Genomic DNA, 26,060 nt, shown 5'->3' with positions numbered 1-26,060 from the left:
CTGTTGGTGGCCCTGTGAAATAGCCACAACTGAACTCTAGCGTCTCCAAAATCAGAGGTGCTCTTGTTTTCTTTCTATAGTGCCCAACTGCTCCCTTTTTCCCCACTCCCCACTTGGGTGCGTGGAGGCTTGGGGTGCTGGCAAGAACACAGGGCTACTTAAGAGTGAATTCAGCTCTGTTTTTCAAGCCACATATTTGGCCTATGAAACCATATTCTCATTCAACCAGTTATTCTTTTGGTTCAAGATAGGGAACATTTTGAAATTCATCTTCTGATGTGGAAAGGCCAGAAAAGTGATGTGTTTGGGGCCACAAAACGGCCTGGAATGAAATGAGGACCATATTGTTTCTCCAATTTTTTTTTTTTAATTATTTTTATACCAAGATTCCCTAATCTTTGCCTCAGTCTTTGTTGCTCGGGAGATCTGGGGGAGGGGAGGGAAACCCCAAACTTTTTCTTTCCAGAGCATTTGACTGGTTCCTGGTACCAAGCTGAATCCTCTGTTTTGTGACATCACAGGTTGCAACGGAGATGATTGTAATGTCACAAACAGACCTCAAAGGTAGTGGGACCAAGGCCAGTAACACAGAACAAGGGGAAAGAAATGGAGAATTTGTTCTAACCGGGAAAGGTCTTTCCTATGGGGGAGAGGAGACCTCTGTGAGATAGGGATGCCCTCTTCCCCACACCCTACGGAGATGGGGGGGGGACACAGGGCGAGTGAGGGGGGAATCTCTTAGCTGTGTCGTGGCACCATGTGACTACTGTTGGAGCATTCCTCCTGCACAAGCCCATCTGCACTGCAGGAGCCATATCTGGCTGCAGCCCATCCAGGTGAATGGTTCTGGAGGCAGCCGGGTGCCCGTTAATAGGCTCTTTGTGCTGGTGGGTGGCAGCATGGCTCCAGGGAAAGGCAATGCTGCTGGGACGGAGGGTCTTTGTCTTGGTCCTTTTGAAGTGTGTGCGTGTTGGGGGGGATTGCTTTCTCCCTCGCCCCATGGAGGGTGTCTGAGTGGAGGCCTCGTGGTGGGTACAGGGGGCTTTGCTGGATCCATCAGAGGTCCTGGGACTGGTAGGGCAGTGTCCGGGTGCCACAGAGCTGCACGGTGCATTAATGACAGGGACAGAGAAATCGGAGGGGCAGTAACCCCATTAGCTCCTGTCCAGCCCAGTCTTCCTGCAAGCCGGGGCAGGAGCATCCCCTGGGGTCTGTTTCCCTGCCACTGGCAGATGCTGGGTGTGCCACTGAAGATGCTCCACCACCACCACAGTGAAGAGGGCAGAACAGAAACCTGTCAAGGGTGCCATTCCCCTCTGTCCCTCTCCCTGGCTGCTGAGGCTGTGCCTGGCTCCTCCTGGGATTGGCATCTGCCTGTAATGCCTGGTCCTTTCCCCTCCACCTGCACGGCTGCTTCCCAGGCTGAGCACCTGGCTCGTGCCTCCTCATTCCCCTATGCCACTTCCTTGGCAGACCCCAGCTCTGCAGGGGTGTGCGTGGGGTGGTACGAGCCAGGCAACTTGTGTGAGCAAGTGTCCCCAGAACCCAGTCCCACCATCCCTCCCTCCCTCCTCTGGCTGATCTTGGGGGCAGGCAGCAGAGCTGGGATGACTGGAAAGGTGGGGTCCCCTCCAAGTGGCTGAAAGAGGCCTCTGCGCTTGCTGATCGATTTCTGGTGGGGATCTCATGGGACCCTGGCTCCTTTATTCCATTCTCTCCTGAAATCCCAAAGTGCAGGCCTGGATAGTTGGGATTCAGCCCAGAGTGGGGCCTCTCTGCTTCTGAGGACCCCACACTGGCCACGAGCTCTGGCTGAGATGGGGGCCGACGCCCTCCTGGTCTGGCAGGGGTGATCCAAAGTTAGGTTTGTCATATAGCCCCACTCCGAGTTCCCATGCGGCAGGACTCTCCTGGGACCTGGGATGTAAGCGGGGAGACAGGGAGCTAGGATAGGAAATACTGAGCCATCACACAGCTGATCAGAATGTTCAATGGCGTCAGACTGCCCAGTCCTAGCCCTGGGGTCCTGGCAAGCACTGGACTCCGGGGGCTGCTGCTCCTTCCAGCAGGCTGCTGGATTCTCCCCCAGGCTGGCTCCCATCCACTTAACGCTGTCTCCTCTTTCCTCTCCCCTCCCCTAGACTGCAAGTTCACCTGCCACTATCGGTGCCGTGCCCTGATCCGGCTGGACTGCAGCGGGCCCCGGTACCAGGACAGTGACCCGGCCGAGACCAACGAACAGACTGTGGAGAAAGACACCAATGTGGTAGGAGAGCAGTTGGGATTCTGACCTAGGTCTGCAGGCTGCAAAATGCACCCACACTGGGGGGGAACAGGGCAGGAGCAGCTGGGAGCTCCACCAATCAGTGCCCTCTGCCCCCTTCCCACAGTGCCCCCTGCTGGGAGAGGCTGGAGCTGGTGTTGATCAAGCTCCTCTCCTTGCTATCTGTCCCCAGCCCAGGGTGTGGGTGCTGCTCAGCTGCTGGGACGTTCCTTCCCCTCCCGTGGACAGCAGTGTGCACGCGGGCTCAGCTGGCATCCAGGGAGAGCTTCATAAATCTTGTTGTGGCCCTGGTGGAGGAGCCAGCTCCAATTTCATCCTGAGATTGTGGCTCCAATCCCAGCCTCTGGGGCCTCCCTGCTAAGGTCTCTCCAGGGGCAGGAACAGTGGGGGAAGGATGGTGAGGCCTGTTTGCACAGCTGGGCAGTCACATTGCTAATTAACTCCATGCCATATGCCTGGGGTGGCTGTTCTGACACCTACCAACATTGCAGACAAGTACCTGGCCCCTCTGTCCTGTCTGGGACGCCCAGTGGGTCTGGATCCCCTACTGCCCACACCTCCTGCCCTGGCTGCTGAGTCAGTCAGAATCTTCCATCACCCCACCCTCATTATCGACCCCAATTCCCCTCCCCCACAGACCCATCATTGTCCCTCTGCCCATCACACCCACCTACCCCCATTACAGACCCCAAATTCCCTCCCCCACAGACCCACCATTGTCCCTTTGCCCAGAACTCCATCCATCCCCATCACAGACCCTAAATCACCCCCCTCCACAGACTCACCATTGCCCTTTCCCCATCACCCCCTCACCCATTACAGACCCCAATTCCCCTCCCCCACAGACCCACCATTTTCCCTCTCTGAGCATGTGGAGAGGTTCTCGGGATGAAATCCAATCCAAAGAAAATCCTGTCTGAGCCCCACCCTGAGGGGACAACCTCAGCAGTAGTGTTGTGCTGGTGAATAGTGTCCAAGGGGTTGTTGATCCATCTGTAGAGCAGCAGGGAGGGTGATCTAGTGCTTAAGGCACTGGACTGGGACTTGGGAGACCTGGCTCAACCACAGACTCCCTGTCTCAGTTTTCCCATCTGTAAAATGGGGATCTTTCCCTACCTCCTTGGGGTGTGAGTGTTTTCCTTTGCCTCTGCCTCTGCCTGCACCTCTGCCTTTTCCTCTGCCTGCACCTCCTTGGGGTGTGAGTGTTTTCCTCTGCCTGCACAGCCCCTAGCACAATGTGGCCTAATACAGTGATGCTGTCTGGGCCCTCCGGGGGCCGTAGCAACAATGAATCATCACAGCCAGTTGGCTGGATTGGAGCTGGTGAAGGTCTTCATCTCTGTTTAGCCTGCTCAGGAGAACCATAAAGGCAGAGTGGCTCCTGGCTGGGTTTTGGGTCATCGCGTGTCTCTTGTTGCCTCGGCTGAGGGGTTCACTGACGGTGGGTAGAGCAGGCTCCTTGTGGCCCTGTTGGGCTGTTGTAGTACCACTTTGCCTCTGATGGTGGGTCTGAACCACTCCCAGACAGCTGGGTGCTTTTCAGAGCCATCTGAATTCCCCAGCCTGCAAATCCGGACCGGAATCCTTAAAAGATCAGGGTTTATTACGGTATTACTGGTTCTTCCTGGTGCAATCAGAAATTCATCGATAGCTGCATTTCTCCAGGTGACTCTGCTACTGGAGAGGGTCAGGGAACACAGAGGGGAGTGGAGCGAACCAAACCTTGTCATCTCTACAGAGGAGCGGGGGCTCTGTGCTTTGGGCAAAGGGAGTTCAGTTTGTGTTTGGGGGAAGCTTTGGAGTGGGGGGCCTAGATTGTGCTTTGGTTTGGCTAAACGCTTGAGGGGTTAGCTTGAGTTTGGGAGGGAGATTTGCATTTTGGGGCTAAGATGGGTGGGGTCAGTCTATATTGGGAGGGAGGGGAAGTTCCTGCCAGGTGGGAGGACCAGCTCTCACTGTTTCCAAAGTGGGCTGCCCCTCCCTGATCACAAATACAAGAAAGTGAGACTGCCTGGGATTCCCCATGCAAGTGAGAACGTGAAAGCAGGGTCGGCCCGGCACCCTGCCTGTGTCTCCAAGGAGCAGCTGGGGGGGACAATCACCGAGGCAGATCGGGGAGGGGACAAAGGGCAGCCAGGTTTCATCTCCACTCTGCACTGCCCCGCGCTGAACTCTGTGTCACAGCTGGCTGTCACCACCTCCCTCATGCAGAAGAAAGGCAGTTTTGTCTTAATGGAAATGATCCTCGTGTCCTGCTGAGTTAGTTTGTCTGTCTCTCTCCTTTAGTCCTTCTGGCCTAAGCTGCACCCACCTCTGACTTCTGGGTGAAAGGCTGATTAACTCCACAGACACCTACCTACCTACCTGGGAGCATGGCCAGGTGGCTAGAGCACAGGCCTGAGAATCGGGGCTATTCACAGGCTGGGTTAGGGCGCTAATATGTGAAGGGGAGGCCTGACCGCAATTCCCTGCTCCACCACGTGTCCTGTGGGACCTTGGGTGACTCACTTTAGGCCCAGTTACTGCAAGGTTGGTAGGCTGTAAAGACTTCGGAGGAGCTGGCCCCAGTTTCTGTGCTTTAGTTCCCCCTGTGTGATATGGGGGTCCTGGCGCTTCCCTGCCTGGCAAGGGGGGCTGTTGGTAGGGTGACCAGATGTCCAGATTTTATAGGGACAGTCCCGATTTTTGGGTCTTTCTCTTATATAGGCTCCTATTACCCCGCACCCTGTCCCGATTTTTCACACGTGCTGTCTGGTCACCCTTCTGGGAGGATAAATAGATAAGGCCTGTGAAGCACCCAGATACCGCCATAATGGGCGCCCTGCCCGGCTGACCGAGGCGGAGGTGGTAGTGGCGTCCCTGCGTAATGGCCGATGCTGGCCCCAGGCTGGCTAATGTTTGTGCCGCGCCGCTGCAGGCAGGGCGAGCTGCTTTGGGGATGAAATCACAGCCGGAAAGGGGAAGGTTCGGAGCGCGTTCGCCCCGCCCCAGCCTCCCCCAATGCGGGCCGGCCTCTGGCGCAGTGTGTACGTTTCAATCTCAACGGCTCGGCTGCAGCCAGGCGGAGGCTAGGAGGAGCCGGGACCCAGGCGTCTAGACGGGCGGTCAGTGCTTCGGAGTGAGGGCGCACGCTGCGCTCTGACCCGCTCCATCGTCCGATCCCGGTTCGGACCCAGCTGCCTGCAAATCCGGGCTTGTTCCGAGCGGGGCCGGTGATCTGAGAGCTCCCAGCTTGCGCCGGAAAAGGGCGAGGCTGGTTTCCAGGGTCGGAGGGCGAGCGGCGGTCGGGGAGGGGATGAGCGAGTGCGAGCCGGGGACCCCGTCCTTCGAAATGACCTGGAGCAGCACCACCAGCAGCGGCTACTGCAGCCAGGAGGACTCGGACTCGGAGCTGGAGCAGTACTTCACGGCGCGCACCTCCTTCATCCGCAAACCCCACAAGGACAAGGTGAGGTAGAGCCCCGATTCGGAGTGGTGGTGGTGGGGATCTTGATTCCCCTCAGTGCCCGAAAGGGGAGTCCCGATTCGGAGTGGTGGTGGGGGGATCCGGATCCCCCTCAGTGCCCGAAAGGGGAGTCCCGACTTGGAGCATGCCGGCTGGGGGTGAGAATCCGGGTTTCCCCGTACGTGGAGGGGGGGATCCAGATCCTCGAGCTGGAGTTTGCCCCCCTTCCTTTGAACCAGATGGCTGTTATTTCGATTGCCCATGTGCCCAGAGCCCCTTAGTGCTGCGCAGACACTATGGGGTGAACAAGGCCCCTGTCCAAAAGAGCTCACTGCCGCCTGATCCGATTTCTTCGGACCCGATCCTGTTACTTCTGGGTCCTGCTTCTCCACTGGCTGGTCCCCTATGAGCCTTGGGGAGCCACACGGGCTGAACGAGCCGCGGATAGGGGGCTGCCCTGTGGGTTTCCGAGGTGAGCGAAGCTAGGTGGAGGGGGCTGGCTAGCCAGTGAGCCGTACCCCGTCAGCCCAGGCTCTGGGCACTTAGCAAGCAGGCTGATTGGGCTCATCCCAGGGTACCGGGGCGGGGGGCTGGTCCCCCATGCGCCTCCATTGAGCCTTCCCATGGATGTATCAAACGCGCTTGGTTGGGTATGCGTGTTTTCCGGGAACCGTGATGGTGTGTGTTTTTTTTTTTTTAGGGGTGTGTGTGTGTATGTGAAACTAACCCTTTCGCTGCTGTCACGAGGGGTGAAGTATCTTGGCCAAATGTCATGGGGAGCCAGTCGGGGGCAGGGGTGTTCCTGTCTTCCCGGCCTGGCCGGCGCATGGCTCGCTGAGGTCTGTGGGGTAAAGAGAGGTGGGGTATTGCCCTTCAGCTCTGGCTACATCACACGTGGCATGAGTTTGGTGTGTCTCCTGCCAACCCCTTAATGGGCATTTAGCGTAAAACCCTTACTTAGTTTGGCACCACTGGAAGCCTTGGCTTTTGGAAGGTGCGGATCAGGATTGAGGGGCATTGGCCGAACTGGGAGGGACCCCGGACTGGAACAGCAGGCGAGGGCTGTGGGTTGAGACTGAGTGCAGCTGCATTGTTATACGGCTCTCCAAATTCTTCACCTTTTCCATCTGTCTTCGGGTTTCCAGTTCCTGTGGTGTCCGTCCCCAGAGTGCTGGGTACTGAGGTGGTGGTAAGGTCAGGAGAAGCTCTCTGATTTTATGCATCAATCTAACATTCCTAGGTCATCCTGGCCGATGGGGGAGGGAGGAATGGGGAGGTGGCAGATGGAGGCTGAGTTAGGGAGATCTGCCCTGGAGGACCCTGTGGCAGGGCACCAGCTTGAACTGTGTCTGGCACCCAGAATGGTGAATGGTCATTGAGGGACAGGCTCAAATTGCCACCTGGCACCATTGCCCTGTGATGGGGCATCTGCCAGGCTCCTTCTCTGCCTGAGGAGGCCCAACCCACCCAGCTCTGTGCTACCCGAGGGCAGGCTTGTGGCCTATTCCCTGATGTGGCCCTCAGAAATTGTATGGTGAGCATGAATGCTCACAAAATTGGGGTTGGGGTGTGTGGGGGGGGTGAGGGCTCTGGTTGCGGGTACGGGCCCTGAGGTGGGGCCAGAAATGAGGAGTTCAGGGTGCAGGAGGGGGTGCGGGATTTGTGTGAGGGCTTCAGTTGGGGGTGTGAGCTCTAGGGTGGAGATGATGGGATTGGGATGGAGGAGGATGCTCTGGGCTGGGATCGAGGGGTTCAGAAGACAGGAGGGGGATCAGGACTGGGTCAAGGGGTTGGGGCCCAGGGAAAGGCTCAGGGGTGCAGGCTCTGGGCAATGTTTACCTCAAGCAGGTCCTGGAAGCAGTGGCATGTCCTTTCTCTACTTCCTATGTGGAGATGCAGCCAGGTGGCTCTGTCTGCACGCTGTCCCGTCTGCAGGCACTGCCCCTGCAGCCCCCATTGGCTGTGGTTCCCAGAGAGTGGGAGCTGCAGGGCGGAACTTGGAGCAGAGCCCCCTGGCTGCCCCTATGCATAGGAGCCAGAGTGGGGGCCATGCCCTGCTTCCAGGACCCACGTGGAGTAGCCCCTGACCCTGCTCTCCCCCCTGTCCTATGGCTGGAGCAGGGCAAGCCCCAGACCCCGCTCCCCAGTGGGAGCTCAAGGGCTGGGTTAAAATGGCTGGCGGGCTGCATTTGGCCCGTGGGACATAGTTTGCCTACTGCTGTCTTAGCCACTCTCCTGCCCTGCCTCCGTCTCCATCTGTCCTAAGAAGCTGTGGGACCTGAGAACTCGACAAAGAGATGACTGGGCTTGTCTTGAAAGCTGCATGGTGGGTAGTGGCTGTGCCAGGGAAGGACTTGAGCTCCAAATGGCTCCAAGGACCAGTGCCCAGGATTGCAATGACAAACCTCCAGCTGCCACTGGCCAAAGGAGATTGTGTTGTTAGTGGGTATCAGTGGCTAGGGAGATCCTTGTGCACGGTGGCCCCTTGGAGCCCTACGAAGTGCTCGGGGGCCACTCAGCCTGTGGCCCTATAGGAGCTGAACTGGGCCAGCATTGTGGGACATGTTGCCCCTTGATGCTATTCACCAAAGGACTGGGAATCTGGCTGACCTTTGGCTCGGCTTGTGGCTTTGGCAGATGATCTGAGGTCAGGAGAGACAAGGGTGTGAGACATGGGATGATCTCAGCCTCTGGGCTGGGGTTGGGTGTGGATGAGTTGGTTCCACTCAACTGGTGACTGGAACAGATTGTGTGTATGTGTGTGTACGTACATATGGGGAGGCATGTATGAATTGGGGAAGTTTTTAATTCCCCAAAGGGAATTGCTGACTTAGCTGGCTAAAACTAAGCAAAGTGGGAATGGGTGTTGTGGAAACTTCAGCCCCCTGCCCTCTGCTAGTGCACTATGTTCCTGGCCACAGTCCCCCTTGCTGGTCCTGTCCTCATCCCCAGACTGACTAATGCCCCTCAATCCTATCCTGCAACACCCTCTGCTGTGCCAGTCTTGGGCTGTTGCTGAGCAGAGTCTGGCCTTTGTGTGGTGCCAGTTTGTCAGTGGAGGGGAGGGGGGGAAGGGGACCCTGCAGCTGTGCCAGTGCCTGCCACTCTGCAGAGCTTGGTGGAAAGGGATTGTTCCCTGAGTGCCAAATCTGCTGCTGGCAAAGGCTGTAGCCTCCCAGCTGTGATACATTAAGACCCCAACAGAAGAGTAAATCTCCCAGCTGGCTCAGGAAACCATCTGGGGACACTCCTGCGAGGTGTCCTTATGTGAGTTACAGAGCTCTGTTAGTCTCCTCTGTTTGTGTGATTCAGTGTTTCCTAGTGGTTAAAGCAGAGGTGCTGGGAGCCAGGACTCCTGGGTTCTGTTGCCAGATCTGTGGGGAGTAGAATCTACTGGTTACAGCAGAAGGTCTGGGAGTCAAGACTCCTGAATTCTGTTGCCACCCCTGCCACTGACTCACCAGGTAACCTTGGGCGAGTCACTTCAAAGCGCCGTGCCTCAGTTTCCCATTCTGTACAATGATCCTGGGCGTGATGGATTGTGAAGCTTGGTTCACTCCCAGGTGTAATGTGCATTCAGATCCTTGGCTCTGTCTGGGTTTGGGTCCCATCTGAGGACTCCCAAGCACTTAATGATGGGCCTGCAGGAGAAGTAGCGTTTGTGTGTGAGTCAGTGGCTGTGCTGAGACTACCACCAAGCAGAGCTATTCTCATCAGCCCACTTCATTTAGGTGCCTACAGGGGAGCTGAGCTCTTCAGAAAATCTGGGGCTCATCCCACTTCACCCGGCAGGCCAGTGCTAGAGCCAGGAGTTGAGCCTGGGTCTGCTGAGCCCCAGTCCCACACCATAGCCACGGGCCCCTCTTCCTCCTCTTCCCTGTTGGTCCACTGGAGGTTGTGGCATAGCTGGGGAGGCGTCTCTTGGATAATCAGGGCCATGGCGGGGTTTGGGATAATCAGAGCCCTGGGTTCTCTCTTCAATGGGGAGCCGGTGCAGAGGGCAGGGCATTGTGAAGGGGCCAGGGGCAGCTGGCCGTGATCTGTGTTGCTGGGCTTTTCAGTGTGGGGAGCTTCATGTCTTGAGGCGACAACTGTGTGAGACACTGGGACCTGCCTCTGGCTGTGATGGGAAGGGTGGTGGGGGGCAACCTTCTGGCCAGTGGCAAATAAGAAGGGGGCACCTCTGGCCTCATGGCTCTGGGAGCCTCTCCTGACACCAAGGAGTCCAAATGGACCCCAGGGCTGTGGCCGACTGGACGTCCTGGATACCAGGAGACATTCTGAGTGCTGCCCTTGTTGGGTTAGCGTCACCATGGCCTGGCCTGTCATCACGAGCTGCTGCTTCCCTGAGGGCTGGCAAAGCACAAAGCAGGATGGTTCTTCGTGGGAGTGTTGGATGGGGAGGGGCTGAGCCTGCCTGAGGCTGACTCCCAGGCACAGGCCAAGAGAGCACAGGGCCTTCTCCTGAGGATGGGGCTAGGCTGCGCTTTGCTCCCAGGGTAAACCCTGTCCGCTTCCTTCTGGGCGACTCTGGCTCTTCGTCCCTGGCCCAGGAGGTTTAAGGGGAGTCAGGGCTGCTGCCTTCCTGCTCTGGGCTCCATGCAAAGGGCCACCTGCACCCCAGCTGTGCGATGTCTGTGTACTGGGGGAGCGGTACCCCCCGCGCACACACAGTGCTGTGCCTGATGGGAGTGCTGCTCACCCCTGACTAAGGGTGATGGAGCAGGGTTGTAATACAATCCATCTGACTCAGAGAGCGGAAGCAGCCAGACCAGCTGTTAACCATTTCACCATGTCCCTGAGCAGCGGCCCCCTCAGCAGGGGTCAGAGGATGGGGAGGTTGCAGGCAGTTGGGAACAATGCCCCCGGGCCTGGACTGGCTGTAGCTTTGGTGCCCTCCCCAACAAAGGGGCAGTTGAGAACCCAGCTGCAGTGACTGGAGGGGCAGGATGCCCCAGACTGGAGAAAGAGGGAGAAATGCAGCCAGAAAGCGTGAGGGGAGTGGGCTGGGAGGAAATTCTCTCCCTCACACCCATCTTCCCCTACTGAGCAGAGGCAGGAGGTAGTGGGATCTCAGCCTAGGCATCAGGGGTTAAATATTCATTAGGATCCAACAATTCCAGGCCTCTCAAACATGTAAACAGCTCTTCTCCTGCCCTGCTGGAGCCAGGGTGAAAATCTGCTGTGGTCCCCGCACCCAGCCGGGCCACCTGGGGTCAGGCGAGGGACCAAACACAGATCTCGTCCATTCTGCAGCCTAGGCCCTGCTCCTACTTGATGGCTCTTGGAACGTGGGGTGGTCCTATGGGGAGATGGGGAGGGGACATGGACCCTGCACAAACTGGCTGACTGCATGCTGGAGGTTGCAGCGTGTGTGTATATAATGCCAATGCCACAGAAAGCAGGGCCTGGCCCATCCCCCAAAACACAGTCCTAGTGGTGAGAGAGGGCGTTATGCCTGTATATGGTTGCTTGCTGCGTGATAACCCAAGGTGCTGCTGGCTCTGAGATAGGGAGTGAGCAGGGCCTTATCGCAGGCCGGGAAGTGATAAGGGCAGCCTGGGGCCAGGAGAGGAGACGATCCAGGGAAGATCAGCTGGCTGTGTTGCACCGGGTATGTAGCCAGCATGGATTGGCTGCCAGGCTTTGCGGTGGCACTGTGCTGACCTGCACACCTGGCCTTTTGCACCCTGATTGCTGAAATTCCTTCCTGGGTCATGGCTGTGTCTCATGCCTACTGGTGCTGGTGGCAGGCAGCTGGGCATGTGGCACTGGGGGGTGCTCCCTCCCAGCCAGCAGGGCATCCCATACTTGCTAGGCACCTTGCTGTCTTCACCCTGGCATAGCAGCTGTTTCCCATGCCATGTGCCATGTTGTGGGTGGGGTGGGATGCGACTGTGATGACTTAATGCCATTGGGAGGTGGCGCTGCTGCCAGGGCCTCCCTCTCCCTTTCCAAGAGGGTGCACTCCCTTTTTCCTGGGTCCAGCATACAGTGAGTACCCATGGATGCCCAGTATCCACTACTCCCTGGCACAATATCCTGTGCCAGTGCTCCAGGCTGCCCCTCTTTGACCTATGCTGATCGTTACATGTGGCTTGTGCAGGTGGGCTGGGCATCTCACCACCCCTTCAGGTGCCGCATAGGGGCCTCTTCCTGCATATGTGGGACTAACTCCCCGGGGACCTCCAGGGCTAAATGCACAAGCAACTGAGCGACAGAGCTGAGGCTGCTTAGCTTGGGCTGTGGTAGACTCCTCCTGTGTGGCTTGGCATGGGTGAGGGGGCCCGTAACACACCCTCGCCCTGTGCATCTGTGTTGCTGTTACCCAGTAACTAACCAGCCCTGTGATATTTCCGTTGTGGAGCAGCAGAGCCAACCTCAAAGCTGTTCTAAGCAAAACAAGGCTGATCTGAGCAAAGCGGCAGCTACTCCCCTAGCTGGGCTTGGGGCAGCTGAGGGTAGTGGCGTGGGGGAGGCATGTGAGATACCCTGGCAGGGCATGCCCCCTTGTGTGTGGGGAACGCTATTGCTGCCCTAGCATTAGCTGGCAGGGAATGTCTGGAGCCACGGGTGCCTGCAGGAGGCGCTGCGGCATTGGAGCTGGGAGTGATGCATTATGTAATGTCCCAGAAAATGGGCCTCGGAGAAAATTCTCTTTGTTCTGTAAACAGGATGCCAGTGTCCCTCTCTGTGACTTTTCATCCTTCAGCCGCAAGCTGTGCACCCCACCCTCGCAGGCTTCCGCCTGCCCTGGTCCTCAGGATACAGAGATTTCCCCCTTTAGTTCCTTGGATCTGATCTCTGCACATGGGAAACGCGCTCCACCCTGATGCACACCCATGTTCCCACATCCTGTTGGAGCATAGCTGGGCTGGGTTTTGTAAGCCTCTGCCTAAACTGCTGTAGGCCTGGTTGCAGAGCAGAGCTTCCCGCCCATGGAATTACAGTTGTGGACAGAGAACAGTGCTAGTAACTTGCACTTAATGCATTGTTTCCCAAAGGCTACCTGGACGAGGCAAAATCCACACAACCCAACCTCCTTCCCAGACTCGGGGGCAGCCAGATGTTGGGCCTGGGGCAGCAGTCCTTGTTTAACAGAGAACATTACAACCATAGCAAGCAGGAATTTAAAGCAACTTTGCCCTTCCTGTCCTAAATGTGACCTGGGAAGACAATCAGAAAACTAGGCATTGGCTCCATTTTTTTTGGAGGGGGGTGTGGACTGCTTCTGTAGGAAGAACAGGAATGTGCAGTTGTCTCCCCTGCTTTTGCTGGAGATGTCCCTGGAAGACTAGAGAACTGGGGTGTGACTAAGTGGGGATTTTCCCTTGTTATGTTGTATGTGAGTCTTACTGTTTTGCATGAATGCTGTGTGCGCTTTTTCCCTGTGTATTGCACAAATGTCTGCTGGTGGGAATAAGCGTGTTTGACTTTTGCGGAGGCTGCTCCAGCTGCCTGTATGGAAACCATAGCCACCTCTTCTTAACCTGAGACCCAGGAGGGGGATGCAACTAGGTGACTCTTGGCCCGGGAAACGAGACAAAGGCTGGAGGAGAAGCAACAGGCAAAGCAGGGGCCAGGCAGCTGGAAGTGAGTTGGTCTTGGCTGGCTCTGGGCTCCTCTTCCCCCAAGATGGACTTGGCCGAAAGTCCCTGATTTCTGTGCTAAAAAGTTCTGTTCTACGCCACTGTGTTCCTGTTGACTAATAAATCTTCTGTTTTACCGGCTGGCTGAGAGCCCCATCTGACTGCGGAGTTGGGGTGCAGGGCCCTTTGGCTTCCCCAGGAGCCCCACCCGGGTGGACTCACTGCAGGAAGCCCATGGTGTGGAAGGGGATGCTGAATGCTCCGAGGAAGGAAGGTTGAAGCTGTGGAAGCTTCTTGCCCTGAAAACAGTATGCTCAGAGAGGAGGCATGCTCCCCCAGAGTCCTGACTGGCTTTGTATGGAGTAGTTCCAGAGCATCCAGTAGCATGGGGCAAGAGCTTTCTCAGTCTTTAATTGAAGGGTATTGAAACTTTAACAGGGAGAGTTTTCCTCCTGCCTGTTTGTTGAGCATTTGAGTTAGATGGGTGTTAACAAAGACAAACTACTCTGAGCATTTGCTCTCTCCTTCCCTTTCATTAATCATCATTCATTCCTCGGGTGTGTGCTGATGTAACCCAGCAGTTTTCCAGTTGTCTGTCAAGTCTTCCAGGAAAATCAGGGTAATTATAGTGCCCAGCTGTGCTGTGTTGGTGGGACAAGCCATTGATCTAATGGCATTTGTCAGGAGATAGATGTCTGGACACTGCAGACCCATCCCAAGCTTTAGATGGAGGCTGTGTGGGATTCCACAGCTCTGAATGTGTTGGATCATTCCTCGTGATTAGTGGCGTGTCCTGCTATTGATGTGCTTCAGGCCCTGGAGTCTGTGGCTCAGCCTGAAGGGCCCCCTGGCTGCCATTCTGAATTATTCCCTGGCCTCTTGTTTGTAGAGCAGAACCTGGGTACTTGCTCCATCCCCTACAACCAGGGGACAAGCACCTGCCCAGAGCTAGGGCAGTGCAGGCTGAATGATCACGCTGGAGAACCATTCCTTAGAGCAGTGGTTTTCAAACTTTTTATTTTTTGGTGACCCAGTTGAAGAAAATTGTTGATGCCTATGACCCAATGGAGCTGGGAATGATGGGTTCAGGCTGTGGGAGGGGGCTCTGGGCTGGGGCAGGGGGTTGGGTTGTGGGAGTTTGAAAACCACTGCCCTAGAGGATCATCAGCTGACTGATCTGTGGGGTCAGAGATATGGGGGCTGGGGAAGGACCAGAGTAGCAACCGTAGTTGGTGGGTGATAAAGCAGGCTCCGCTAAGCCACAGAGCTCTCCAGTTTCAAACACCTGATAGATATTAACTAGCAGACAGCCTGGGGATGGGGAAGCAGTCCTGCCACCCTCCATGAATGCTTGTTAGACCTGATGGGTAAATGTGGCATGCGTGGTAGTAAGGGGCTGATGGCACTGTCTAGGGTTGGATACAAGAAGGCAGGTGGACATGGGTTAAGAGGAGAAAACAGGTCTAGCAATTGCAAATTAGAAGCTGCTGTAGCTTCTTCTTGAGATGAGATGGTCTCTGGCATGCAGCACCAGCAGTGTGTGTGTGTGCGGTCTGTCTTTGAAGTGTGTGTGTGTGTGTGTGTTGCACATGTGGTGACCTGGCTAGGCGAGGCTGTGCTAGCTGGGAGGAGAGCCAGAGGCAAACCAAGGCAAATGGGATAACTTTACATTTTATAGGGAAAACCCCCAACTTCTAACAGGAGCACAAATAACATTGAACATTACCAAAGACTTACTACTTATAATAATAAGCAATATAGGTGACAAACCTATTAACCTTCGTGTGCTTGTCCATGCTGTGCGTTTGGTACCAAATGCATTGCTGTTCACAAGAACTCACTCAACAATATCCTGTGTCACTTCAGAGAGGAATCAGCGTTTCCTCTCCTTGGCTGTAAGTGCAGTTCCACTCTTGCTGTCCTCTTTTTTTTGCTCCTCTTCAGCTCAAAGTGCTCCTTAGATTCTGTTTCTGTGGCTGTACCTCTTTGCGCTGAGTTAATTCACACCTCGTGGGCCCTCGCCTGGCCATTGGACATCTTTTGAGCTGTGTTCTGTCAAAAGATGTTCAGAGTTTCTGTCTGTTTCCAAGTACTGTGGATGTTTTGTGGGGGGTGGGGGGGCGTGTCTCAGATCTCGTTTACCATATTCAGGATCTGGCTACACAGCTTTGATCAATTCCCTTTTTCCCCAATTATATTTCAGATTTCCCCCCCCCTTGATTCTCTCTCTCTCTCTGGTAAGTCTGTAGATCTGATTTCCCTCCCTTCTCTAACAGTGTCTGCGCATGTACCCAGGTCTGTTTTTTTTCTTGTTTCTCCTGATCTGAAACCTTTCCTATTTTTCCTTCTTTCTCTCTTCCCAGTCCCCTGCCTGTATTCTCCTGCTCTTCTTTTATTTGCTCAGCCTACCTCCGGTTCGTCCACTAGCTCAGCATCTCCATTCTCCTTCTCTAGCACTTCTACTAGTAGCCCCTTTGGGTGGCTTTGGTACCCCCTCGCCAGCACAATCTGCCCTCTCGTTGGCCGTCTCTCTCCCCGGACAGCATACTAGGCAGCTGCTGCAGGTGTTAATGCCAGGTGTGGGTTACTACCCATATGCTATGTAGTATCTGTTTGTGTGTACATGGGGGTGAGCATCCAGGGATGTGTCCACGCATGTCTGATGTGTGCCATGCAATAGAGGGGTGTGTGTGCCACGTGCCATTTGCTTCTCTCTTCTCCCCCACTGCCATCCTGCGCAGGCAGCTGCCGGCTTTGGCTTTGCGGTGGGAAAGGAAAGGAAGTGGTTCCCAGAAATCCCAGGAGAGCTCTGATTGGTCTGTGGTGAGCTCATCTGTAATTCCCCTTGTGTGTAGGGGGGCGTGTAGAGGGCTGATGTCAGCGGGAAGCCAGGCTGATGCAAGAGGGTGCAATGAAGTTCTGTGGCAGCGAAAAGAGAGAGGGTTGGCCTTCCTGCTCTGGCGGCATGTGTGTCCTGGGCGTGTTTGTGTGTGATCTGTGGGAAGTAAGAGCTGGTAATACATGAATTGTCCTACTGAGGTGCTATAAGATGGCCCATCACTGTGGTGTCGGGGCTCCTAACCAGGTTCCTGACTGGGGACGTGCCCTAGAGGAGAGTTGTATCTAGATCTCCTGTGCCAACCCTGAGCAGCATGGGATTGATAAATTCCTCTCTCCACACCCTCACCCCGACCCCAACCCTTGCTATGGTGCAGCTCAAACTGCAGGCGGATGGCCATGGGGTTAAACCAAAACCACACTCGGGCAATGCCGAGTTAGCCCCTGAAGAGCAACATGTGCATTGAAACAAATACCCTAGACCAAGCAGGTATTCTTTGCCTTGCATTGGTCGGGGGGACAAGTGTTTAGCCTGAAATCCCATGCTGTGCCTTCTCCCTATTTCAAGGGGCCACTTAGCCCCTTGAAAGTAATCCTCGGAATTCTCTGGCCTGTGTTTGCAGGGGCTCAGAGCAGGTGATCCGAGTAGTCTGTTCTAGCTCAAATGCTGGGCATCTACTGATTACCCCCTGGCCGAGGGTGGCACAGAGGCACCGTGGGCAGGGCCCACATCTGGCCTGCTGGCAGAGTCAAGGATGCAACTGCCTGAGGCGCCCTGGAGATGAGATCTGCTGGAGCCTCCTGTTTTTTTCTTCTGGAGGCTGGTCGCTGACTTGCACCCCAGCCCCATCTGTGTGAGTTCCCTGTGTCAGCATGGGGGTGTGAGCGATACACCCGCCAGTGGGCGCTGCTCGGCAGCAAGTTCCTCCTCGCCCTTGGATCAGGCCAATAGCTGCTGTAGCTCTTGGCTTTGTGAAGTGGCTTCTCCAGTGGTAATGACAGTCTGCCTTGCTGGCTGGCATAGTCCCCCCTGTTCTCAACATGGGCACAGCCTTCCTCTGCCTTCAGCCTCCCATAGTGCCCACCTGCTGGGCCCGGCCTGTGGCTTCTGTGGGGTTGGCTGCTGCGTGATATAAACCTCTCTCTGGTTTGCAGCATCTTAGAAGCCTCTGGGATAACAAGCAGGGGGGAAGATTCCTGACTCCCCACTTTTATCCTGCCTGTGGGTCCAGGGAGCTGCCCCCAGCCAGGGCTTGGGGGACCCTATGGGGAGGCTCAGCAGGGTTTTATCTCTCTCCAGATGCACCCTTCACACGAGGTATCTACCCACAGGACTTTTTGGTCTGCCCTGAAGAGCAGATGTGATTAAAGCAGACTTGGTATCTACCTCTCCCGTGGGGGCAGGGAACTCATCTGCCCCTCCCCTTCCCCCCCATCTGGCTCACCCAGGCCAAACCAGCAGGACGCCCCACTGGATTGAAATCGAGCCGTCTGTGTCGCACACGCTGCCTGGCCCCCTCTCTTGCTGCACTGTAATCCACTGGCTACATCAGAGTCACTCTTGGGCAGCCTCACCTGCCGTGAGGGCCTCACCAGGAAATGGGGCATGGTCTCTGTCACGGTGCTTCTTGATGCTGGTGCTGCTGGGTTTCTGAGCTGGGCCAGGTCAGGGAGTGTCTTCTTCCTAGAGGTGAACTTGCCAGGGCAGGGTAGAGGGGGCCATGTGGGGGAAGCACGCCCAGCGCACAGGATCCAGAGCACCCATGCCCAGGGCTATCAGAGACCAGGCAGCAGGAAGTTCTTGGGGCTGGGGCAGGGGAAGCATAGCAGTCCTAACTCCTGCAGAAGGGCATTGTGGGTGCGATGCCGAGTGGGCCTGGGCTGTGGCCGGGCTGAGATGCAGGGGGTAGCAGTGGGGATAGGAGCCGTGTGGGAGCCCCTGCTATCCAGGGAGGTGGGCTGACCCTATGCTTCTCTCTCCTGCAGGATGAGCAGATTGACTGGGAGAAGCCGGTTCTGACCCAAGCCGAGATCGAGCAGAAGATAAAGGAATACAACAGCCAGATCAACAGCAACCTCTTCATGAGCTTGGTGAGGCCAGGAGCGCGGCAGGTCTGCGCCCGGGCAATGGGGCATGGCTAGGAGCGTAGAGCTCCAGATCTGAACTCTTAAAAAAGGGCCCTGCCCAAAATCCATTCCAGGGGGGTCATAGCTCCATGTCCAGGTCTTCTCTGCTCCCAGGGGCTGCACCCAGAGCCCATTTCATGTTCGCTACCCCATTTTCCTGCCCCACTCCCCGGCTCTGCCCAGCTCATTCTCTCTCTGGTTCTGCCTCCTCTCAGAACAAAGATGGCTCCTACACTGGCTTCATCAAAGTGCAGCTGAAGCTGATTCGGCCGGTCTCGGTGCCAGCCAGCAAGAAGGCGCCCTCCATTCAGGACATCAATAAGGCGCCACGCTCCCAGGTGGTGACGCGCCGCACGTCCTTCTACCTGCCCAAGGACACGGTCAAGCACCTGCACATCATCTCCCGCACCCGCGCCAGCGAGGTCATCGAGGCCCTGCTCAAGAAGTTTATGGTGGTCGACAACCCCCGCAAGTTCGCTCTCTTCGAGCGAGCTGAGAAGGATGACCAAGGTACCTGGCCTCTTCTCCTCCCTTGGGCAAAGTCCCTATCTCAACCGGCTTTAAAACCAGCCAGAGCTATTGCCGGTGTGTAGATATCCCAATTTTATAGGGACAGTCCCAATTTTTGGGTCTCTTTCTTATATAGGCTCCTATTACTCCCTCTCCCACATCCCGATTTTTCACACTTGTTGTCTGGTCACCCTAGATTACACTGACCAGCCAGGGCTTAAGTCTTACCCTGCCACGGTGGCTGCCCCACTTCGTCACAGCGCCTCCTGCTGGGAGAGGCTGGGGTTGGACTAGCTGGGAACTCCCCCACAGCCAGCATTCCTGCCCCCTCCCCACAGTGCCCCCTGCTGGAAGAGGTTGGGGCTGGAATAGTCAGACCCCCCACAGCCAGTATTCCTGCCCTCTCCCCACAGCACTCCCTGCTGGGAAAGAATGGGGCTGGAGCTGTCTGCTCTACTGTACTGAGCTGCGTGGCCCATCTGTCATTGCAGTGTACCTGCGGAAGCTCTCAGATGAGGAGCAGCCTCTGCATCTCCGGCTGCTAGCTGGCCCCAACGAGAAGGTTCTCAGCTTTGTTCTGAAGGAGAACGAGACCGGAGAGGTCAATGTGAGTCTGAGAATGCTCTGTGTGTCCAGTGGGAGCCTAAGTCCCTCTGGGAAGCCTATGTGTTGTGGGAAAGGTGTTACAGCACTGCCCCCCGCTGGCTGCCTCACTGACAGCGCCAGACGGCTGGAAAGCGGGAAATGAGTGAGTGCAGAGAGGTGTCACAGATTCTTGTAAGCGCCCCTTCCTGGCCACCCACCAGGCTTGCTGCAAGGGGAATTCAAGCCTCTGTCCTGAGTATCCCCACGATGCTTCAAGCTCCTGGAGCCTGAATGGAGTCCAGCCACTGCCCGGGTCTCAGGATCCCTCAGCACACTCATGGCACAGACCTCGCATCTGGCCACCCCACTCCAGGTGCTGGAACCTGCTGTCCAGCCACCTGCCCTTTGGGGCGCAGCGCTAACCCTTCACACTCCCCAGTGTGTGAACACACCCCATGCCCAGAACTCCTCCCAAAAGGTGTGACACCGGTTCCAGTTTAACTCTCTCAGGGGCACACAATAGTTGGGAAGCCGCGTACACATGCTTTGTACAGTCTTTCAACTCGATGCTCTTTATATTTGTTGATGTGATGGGCAGGAGATTATAGACCGTACAAAACAGTCAAACATCCTAAACACGATGTCCCTCACTAGCTCACCCTTCCCTTGGGGAACATCTGTGTTCCAGCACGCGGGCACCCCCTTGCCTAGCCTGTCCCTGCCGCAGCCTCCCTCTTCTTCATCTGCAGCTAAAAATGGCTCACTCCTGGACCTTTCCCCTCTGTGAGCTCCTGTATAGACTTCGAGGGGGGGTGGGGTGGCACCTGCTTCCTTTATTCTCCTGGTAACTTTCCAAACCCCCCTCCCTTCAGACAGGGGCAGGAAGTGTCTTTTCCTAGCTAGAGCAAGCCCCTTGTCCCAAAACATTTTACTTTGAATAGATGATTGATCGATGTATGCTGATTAGTCCCCATTATCTCTGGCCCAGCAGACAGACACAAGCCTACTAAATCTTGGGGGATCCACATACAGACAGGTGATCCCTGACACAGTCAGTTCATGCCACAATTTCATAAAATCATCCACTCCAGAGGATAAGGGGAACAATGGGATCAAATAGGGGAGCTCAGCAAGGCCCCATCTGGGACATGGGCATGGCAGGGGTAGAAACAGAAGACTACTCCTGAGAGCATGAGATGGGGACAGTGAGGTGCGGGATACTGCCCCAGCATGAGAACCTCAACCCCCCCTTGCCATTGGGAGGGAATCTTAGATAACTACTGATTCCTGTAAGGTTAGGTCGGCATGGGGCAGTGTAGTTGAAGGATACTGGACCAGAACCCCCTGCTGTTCCAGTCGTGGACCCCACGCAGTACTGCTGGTGCCCCTCAACTGACTTGCAGCCCTGGGCTCCCTCTTTTTCTCCCCGTCAATGTCCATCAGTCCTAACCTGCAGCCATCCTGCCATTTCTGTTATGGACCCCACTCAGCTCTGTTGATGCCCCTCCATCCTGACCCACAGCTTCCCCTCCACCCCCGCAGCAGACTAGTCCAGCCTTGGGTTCCAACTCCGTAATCCCCCGAGAGCTCTGCTAATGCCCCACAGCCCAGACCCACTACCTAGTTGATGCTGCACACCGTGGCACAGGTTCCCAGGGTAACAGGCCCTTTCACCCTGCAGTGGGATGCCTTCAGTATGCCTGAGCTGCACAACTTCCTGCGCATCCTTCAGCGCGAGGAGGAGGAGCACGTCCGGCAGATCCTGCACAAGTATGCCCGCTGCCGCCAGAAGATGCAGGAGGCACTGACTACCCGCACCCCGGGCTGAGCCACCCTGTCCCGGACCTGACACTCCAACCGACACCAGGTGGCTAGGAGAAGAGGAGGCGAGGCGAGGCGGATGTGGATGGATCTGCTCCAGGACTATGCTTGTGGGTCGGGAGCTCCCCTGCGTGGGTGCAGGGAGGTGGGGGGGAGTGTGGGAGGGGGTGGCGGAGGAATGGGCTGTGGGTGTCTCCCCCGCGGGGGCCCCCGGTGCCGTGTGAGGCACAAGTGTGAGCGATGGAAGGGCTGTGTGCATGGGGACATTTCCCTAGGGGGTTGGGGTGAACTGCCCCCCCATCATGTGTGCATATATGTGGGGCTGCTGGGTCACTGCTGGGATGGCCGCTTCTGGCTGCGCCTTGGGGAGAGGTGGGGTGGTAGAGCCAGTCTGGGTTCATCCTCCTGCCAGGGCCTGTGGCTCCATTGAGCCTAGCCGTGTCCGGGGATAGATGGAGGCTCAATGTGGGCCTTAATGGCAGCCCCTGAATCCTGTTTCCCATTCCTGGGGGGTAGCAATGGACTTAGAGAGTGGGAGTGCCCTGGATCCACTCAGCCCTGCCCTGTGGCTCATTAAGTAGGACAGCCAAGACTGCCTGATGTAGCAAGACCCTAGTTCCCTGGACAGGTGCAGCCACAGGGTGCTGAGCTGGCAGGCATGAGAACTCTCTTGATCCAGCTATGCTCGGGGCTGTCTGTGGAGCAAGCCCAAGGGAATTGCTCCAGGGACCAGTGCAGCCCTCAAGACCCTGCATTGGTTTTCCCGTTACCAAAGGTGGCCTCGGTAGAGGGCAGCATCCAAAGGAAGGCCAGGAGAAGGAGCTCAGGGGACCACATGAGGCAACCCCATCGCCAAGTGTAGCCTCAGTGGAGCTGGTGTCAGGAATGGGTCTGCCCCCATGGATATCCTGGAGAAGAGGCCCTGGGCGCTGTTGCCTGGCAAGGTCCATCATGTGAATGGAGGGATGGCACCCAGCAAGCTCAGTGAATCCTGGCGGGAGCATGGGCCAATAGCAATGGCAAGTAGCTAGCATTGGAGTGAGAGGGGTGGTAGCCCTAGCCTTGGACAGGCCCTAACCCTTCCCTGGAGGAGCAGCAGACCCCTGGTGCCAAGAGAGCTGGGGCACTGGTGCAGGACTGCTAGGCTGGAGTGAAGCAACCGAGCTACTCCCCATGAGCGTGTGGGACCTGAGATCATGCGAATGCATCCAAGAGGCTGCCTGCTTTGCAGGGGGGCCTCGCTTGGGGATTTGAGTTTTTCAGTGAATGTTTTTGAACTTGACTCTGTTGAATGTCCCGAGCTTCAAGGGGGACCGCGCTCCCTGGAGGCTCGGCCTGTGCGTGGTGCTGGCTCTGTGTGGATCAATAAATGATTTGGGGCAAAACTGTTTTGCTGTTTTTGTTTCTTTGGAGCCAGTTTTGGCTCCAGAACAACAACACAGAAGACAGATGATGTCTGCATGACTAGCAGCAGGGCAAGCTCCTATCCGCATAGGCCAGCACTGCCTGGAAGCAACCAGCCCTCAGGCTGAGGGGAGTTTAGTCCCCATGCCCCATCCAGTCCTTGGCGCAACCAGGGCGAGGGCCAGTGCATCCGACCTAGGCACAGTCTAGCTGACTCACTTATGGGGCCTGCTCGTGGTAGCAACTTTCAGTCACCACCTGCCTGGGCTGTGTTCCTAGCACTGAGCTGGGAGACGAGCGTCTGTCCCCTTCCTCCCATCTGTGCTGTTTATCCTCTGTGTTTCAAAGGGGAATCTGGCTGGCTGGGGGCATGTCACAAGTTGTGTGGGCATGACTTTCCTCACTCCACCCACAGCAAAACAAACAAAATTAGCTGCATTTGTGTCCTGTCTATGTCTAGCATCACAATAGACCCCAAAGTTCCTGATCCTATTCCCCATCCCCACCCCAATGGCCTCCCACCATGCTTTGCCAGCCACAGCCAGAGGAACAGGCAAAGCCTAAAGGTGCAACAGTTGGGATGCCTGGGCCACATTGGATAGGGAGGCAAAGGAGGAGGGACCATTCAACCATGGGGGCAAACTGACCCCTCCCCTCACCATGTCCATGCAACTTCCACTTGCTGCCATGCATAGCTGTGCCCATATCTTCCACATGGACCTGTGATCAGCCCTGATGTGACGTGAGGACCTGCTGCCTGTTGGTCTGTTATTTTGTGTCCCAGTCCAGGCAGTGCTCCTCTTGGGAGGGAAATGGTGGTGGTGGGGGTAGACTCCCTTGTATAGGGCACTGCACTCTCCCTTGCAAGCTAATGGCCATTGCAGAAGGGCACCCTTCTCTGAGGGGTGCCTGTTTGGTTTGGCAACACCGGCTTCACAGTCACTGAGATTTGCTGAGTCATAAGTTAGCTGGCCCACTATGATAGCCCACATTGTGTCGGTAAACAATGCCGCAACCTGCAAGGAATGAGGCTGTTGTCTCACATCATGAGTTGTGTGGCCCCCGCTGTCCCCCCTCCCCCCCCAGATCAGAGGTGAATCAATTGCCCAGGGATCCACCCTGAGGAAGAATGGGTGAGCATATAACAAGTTACAGTCATACGGTGCCACTCACCCTGCATAAGCCCAAACCCTTTTAGAAACACAAGGTTCATTTCCCCTGTCCCTAAAATGCAGCCACCTCTGGGGTGAAGCATGGCAGCTGTTTACAACTGCCTATGGCAGTGATATGCACCAGTGTAGACCAGGAAGTGAAACTGATGCCAGTATCCACAAGGAGGAATTAGGGAGGTGGAATTGAATTCTCACTGCTGGGAATTTGCCAGAACACTGCCCCACGCAGCCTTCCCCCTGCCCCCCGTGACCTCCACCTTCAGTACCTCCCTGTACCATACATCCCATACCAGCATAGCAATATTTGGGGCACTGATCTATAGGATGTCTGAGGAGGACTTACTGCAATTGGCCGAGCAAGGCCATGGGAGACAGAATTGGAACAAAATTGGGGACTGGAGTTCAGGATCCCCATGCTGAGGCCTGCAGCTGTGATTCTTCAGCCCTGCTGGGGCAGGCACGTCAACGAGATGAACTGTCCCCGGCAGTTTGATGACAGTAATAGACGGTGTGCTGTGAATTGACATTAGCCATAGTCAGGGCAGAGCAGGGGCTGCATAATCTGCCTCCTGGGAGGGTGTTCCCTACTTCTTCCCTTACCCTAACCTCTTTCTACTCCCTGCACCAGCTGTCCAGCCTGGGAACGAGCTCCCTGTCCCTGTCAGGCCTGCAGAGCCCATGTAGCTGTGGAGGACTTGGTGGGTTCCATCTCACTGCCAGCCCAGGCTGGATTCCTGAGCATGGCATGGAAGGCCTCGGTGCTGTTGGCCACACGACAGGTAGTGCCAGTGGGTGGAGGAATCTTTCAAACCAATGCTACCAGCCAGCTAGATTTGCTGCTGGAGCAGAATGGAGGAGAAGCCCTAGCACCAATGTGCCATAGCCACAGAGCTGCTTCCCTGGCATAACTCCTGCTCTTCCCGCTCCATCCAAGCTTCTGATTCTGGGAGAACAAGAGACTACACAGGAGGTCTGGGGTGAGGGCTTCCAGCAAGCCCCCTGGCTCTGTGTTTGGGTGGCACCATAAGGGGTACAGGTACCAGAGCAGGGGAGATGCCCTCCCACTCACCACAGCTGAGAAAACTCACCCGCCAGGGACAATGCCCCAGTGGGCTGGGAAGCCCAGGTGCTAGCCTAGTGGCAGGTGCCAATGGGTCATGCTATGAGTACTCTACACTCTGCCTCTACGCAGCCCAACCCTCCTCTACCACTTCCATCCCCAGCCAGGCCATGCCCTGGGGTAGTGTGGGGCAGTTGGGGTGCAGGGACTGTATGTGACTGGGGGCGGGGCACAGAGGCAGCAGGTGGACTAGGGGATGTGTGTGACGGCGGGAGGGAGATGGGGCTGTGTGTGGCATGGGAAGAGGATGGTGGCCGTGTGTCCCAGGAGAGGGAGGCAGCAGAGGGACGGGGGGGGGCTGTGTGTGATGGGGGGGTGGAGGCATGGAGGCAGCAGGAGGGGCTGTGTGTGCCAGCAGCAGGAGTGTGGCGGAGGCAGCACGGAGACTGGGGGCTGTGTGTGACTGGGGGTGGATGGGAAGAGGATGGGAGCTGTGTGTGGCAGAGGGTGGTGGAGGGGCAGAGGCAGTGGGAGGGAGATCGAGGCAATGTGTGCCGGAGCGGGGGAGCAAGAGGAAGATGGGGGCTGTTTGTGCTGGGAGGGTGGGGGCAATAGGGGGGATGGTGTCTGTCTGTGACATGGGGCAGGGCAGAAGATGGATGGGGGCTGTGTGTGCCGTGGGGGTGTGTGGAGGCAGCAGGGAGGGGGAGGGAGAGGGAGAGGGGGGCTGTGTGTGATCGGGGTGGTGTGGCACCAGCAGAAGGAGGGGGATGGAGGCTGTGTATGTGGGGGGGGGAGCAGTTGGCTTGTGGGCTGTGTGTGATGGGGGGAATGTGGAGGGGTGGAGGCAGTGGGAGGGAGATGGATTGTGTGTGTGATGGGGGTGTGTGGAGGGGTGGATCAGCAGGAGGAGAATGGGGGCTATGTGTGCTGGGGGGCTGGAGGGGTGGAGGCATCTATATTATTCCCTTCTTCCAGTCACCTAATGCAGACTGCCAGCTTTCACTGATCTGACCTCAGACACCCCTTGTTGCTGCTCCTCCTTCTCTTTGTCTCACTTCCCCGGCAAAAGGTGCCTCCTGGTCACATCCCCCTCCTGGGTCACAGGTTAAATAGCTGGGCAGCCTTACCTGCCCTGAGGGCCTCAGCAAAAATCACACACCCAGTTCCCACCAGGGAAGTATTGGTGCAGTATACTGGGAAACTAATGTACACACAGTATAGA

The 26,060-nt window shown here is 56.4% G+C and overlaps 1 protein-coding gene across 5 annotated transcripts in view; it reads left to right on the top strand.

The window, feature by feature from the left end:
* Window positions 1-22,582, top strand: part of RASSF1 (Ras association domain family member 1) — a 29,906-nt gene extending 7,324 nt beyond the window's left edge. The window contains exons 2-6 of one of the 5 annotated variants that reach the window (XM_032799312.2): window positions 2,142-2,266; window positions 18,143-18,247; window positions 18,499-18,793; window positions 19,285-19,400; window positions 21,060-22,582. In XM_032799312.2, coding sequence (XP_032655203.1) covers window positions 2,142-2,266; window positions 18,143-18,247; window positions 18,499-18,793; window positions 19,285-19,400; window positions 21,060-21,206 — 788 coding nt within the window. In that variant the 3' untranslated portion in view covers window positions 21,207-22,582. Of the gene's footprint in view, window positions 1-2,141; window positions 2,267-5,186; window positions 5,733-10,396; window positions 13,323-15,256; window positions 16,142-18,142; window positions 18,248-18,498; window positions 18,794-19,284; window positions 19,401-21,059 lie in introns of those variants that run through there. The other 4 variants (XM_032799314.2, XM_075072799.1, XM_032799313.2 and 1 more) reach the window with 4 other exon arrangements.
* Window positions 22,583-26,060: the final 3,478 nt, after the last annotated feature.

Source organism: Chelonoidis abingdonii, chromosome 16 (assembly GCF_003597395.2).
Source record: "Chelonoidis abingdonii isolate Lonesome George chromosome 16, CheloAbing_2.0, whole genome shotgun sequence".
NCBI lineage: Eukaryota > Metazoa > Chordata > Testudines > Testudinidae > Chelonoidis > Chelonoidis abingdonii.
Note: the sequence above shows the minus strand (reverse complement) of the source record. Positions and strands in the feature narration are given on the sequence as shown.